The 1991-nt window shown below is 40.5% G+C and overlaps 1 protein-coding gene across 1 annotated transcript; it reads right to left on the minus strand.

Moving 5' to 3' along the window:
• Positions 1 to 539: 539 nt before the first annotated feature.
• On the minus strand, positions 540 to 962 carry LOC125085595 (60S ribosomal protein L11-like). Its single transcript, XM_047704061.1, has one exon. It carries the CDS (start codon positions 960 to 962, stop codon positions 540 to 542), a length of 423 nt encoding a protein of 140 aa, XP_047560017.1.
• Between the last annotated feature and the right edge of the window lie 1029 nt (positions 963 to 1991).

Consider the following 1991-nt stretch of genomic DNA (forward strand, 5'->3'; position numbering starts at 1 on the left):
GAAAGAGATGCATAGGGCAAGTTATGGAGAAAATGCACATAGCTTCCATGACCTCACTGAGGGTACCATTCTCCCACCACCTGAATTTGTTCAGCCAATAAGATCTTTTTGAGTTTTTATGGAAGATTCATTTCACAGATGTAATTGATGGCATCATTGGCCATGGATTCCATCTCTAACCCCTCTCCCCTCCGAGGAGTTCTGGGGAAGTGGGAGGACTGAAAGTTCTAACCCTCTAATTGCATCCTTGGTTCTCTCTTAATAACCAGCTCTCAAGCTCAGGTGTTTTCCAAATGTCACTTCTTTAACATAACAAAAGGCACCTTAATTATTCTCATCATTTAGGAACTTTCAAGCATTTTAGGAGATCTCTATCAGAAATGGAGATGGTCAGCTATGTATTTCTTATTATAAATCACAATATAACACAGAGTAGGCTAACTTGCTGGTGTAAAAGTCAGAAAAAATCAAATAGTTATGGAAGTTTTGGCAAAGAGGATGGGTTTTTGGATGGGAAGTTTGGCAAAGAGGATGGAAATTTATTTGCCAGGAAGGATGATCCCATCATACTTCCAGCGCATGGCCTCCTCTTTGCTGATTCTGTGTTTGGCCCCAATGCAGCCTGTCCTGTGCTTCTTGTCTGCGATGCTGAAACCTGGCCTACCCAGCACCACATAGAAGTCCAGGCCATAGATCCCAATGCTTGGGTCATACTTGATACCAAGATCGATGTGCTCCTGGATCCCAAAGCCGAAGTTTCCAGTATCAGAGAAGTTATTTTTTCTTAACTCATACTCTCGAACCTTTAGACCTTTCTCCAGGATTTCTTCTGCCTTGGCCCCACGGACTGTGCAATGGACAGCAATCTTTTCATTTCTCCTGATACCAAAGGATCTAACCGTGTATCTAGCTTTGGAGAACACGGGGGTCTGGCCTGTGAGACATACAACAAAGACATACATTTCTTAAAGAAAATGGATGAGGGTTTTCTGGGCTTTTTAGGAGATATGAGAAGCTGTCCTGGCATCTTCTGGTAAATGTCTCAGCCAACCTGTGAGTGAGGAAGCTGAGACATTTACCTTTCTTGTCACTGAGCATTTGCCTTTCTTGTTAATGACTGTTCAGAGCCTGCTCAGTTGAAGTAGGATTGGAAGAGGCTGCTTACATGATGCAATGATGCTTTGGTTTTTCCTGTCTCCTCTGGGCAGGAAGAGGAAGGAATGCTCTCACAACCAGGCAGCAAATGTTAATTTCAGCCAAAAAGCAATGTAGCTGTAGCTGAGTCATGAGGTCCCAAAGCTAAAATTAAGTGTCATGATAATGATTTAGAGATTTGGGTGGATGGAAAGTTTCACAAATTTGTTTAGGGGAATCACAAAAGCCACTAATTTCCTCAAAAAAGACAGTAAATGAGTTAGAGCCATTCTCTCTTTAATGTCCCCAAGTTTCTTCCTCTCCCTCTATCATAACCTTAATGCTGCACAGAGAAATAAGAGTAAAAATGGAATTCTTTTCCCCACAGGGGATCAAAAGTGATGGACACCTGACTAAGTTGGGGACATTTGCATAGGAGAGAGATTCAAATGCGTATGGTTTTGTGAGATACAGGAACCCAAGTTGCAATCTAGCTTGGTTCTTTGGCATAATTATGTCATACTAAATTTAACTAATGATGTTTGGGTAAGGTTTTCAGAGAAAAAGGGAAGCTAATGTGACTTTGTTGGTGGGGTCCTCTGTGCCAACTTAATGTACGGTTTTGTCATATCTAAGATTTAAGTACAAGTAAAGTAAAAAAAGGTATATTATATATTTGTATTTCCCTGTACCATAATTTTAAAAAGATATACTCCAGATGGAAGAGCCAAATGGGGAGCATATTAGTGAGATAAACTTTCCTCCCATTTGTCACCAGTAGGTTTTTAAAGATTTAGTAAGAATGTCTTTACTCTCTTATATCCAAAGTTTTCCTTATATAATGTTCTGCCTGTTGG

This window comes from Lutra lutra, chromosome 15 (genome assembly GCF_902655055.1).
Source record: "Lutra lutra chromosome 15, mLutLut1.2, whole genome shotgun sequence".
Classification (NCBI taxonomy): domain Eukaryota; kingdom Metazoa; phylum Chordata; class Mammalia; order Carnivora; family Mustelidae; genus Lutra; species Lutra lutra.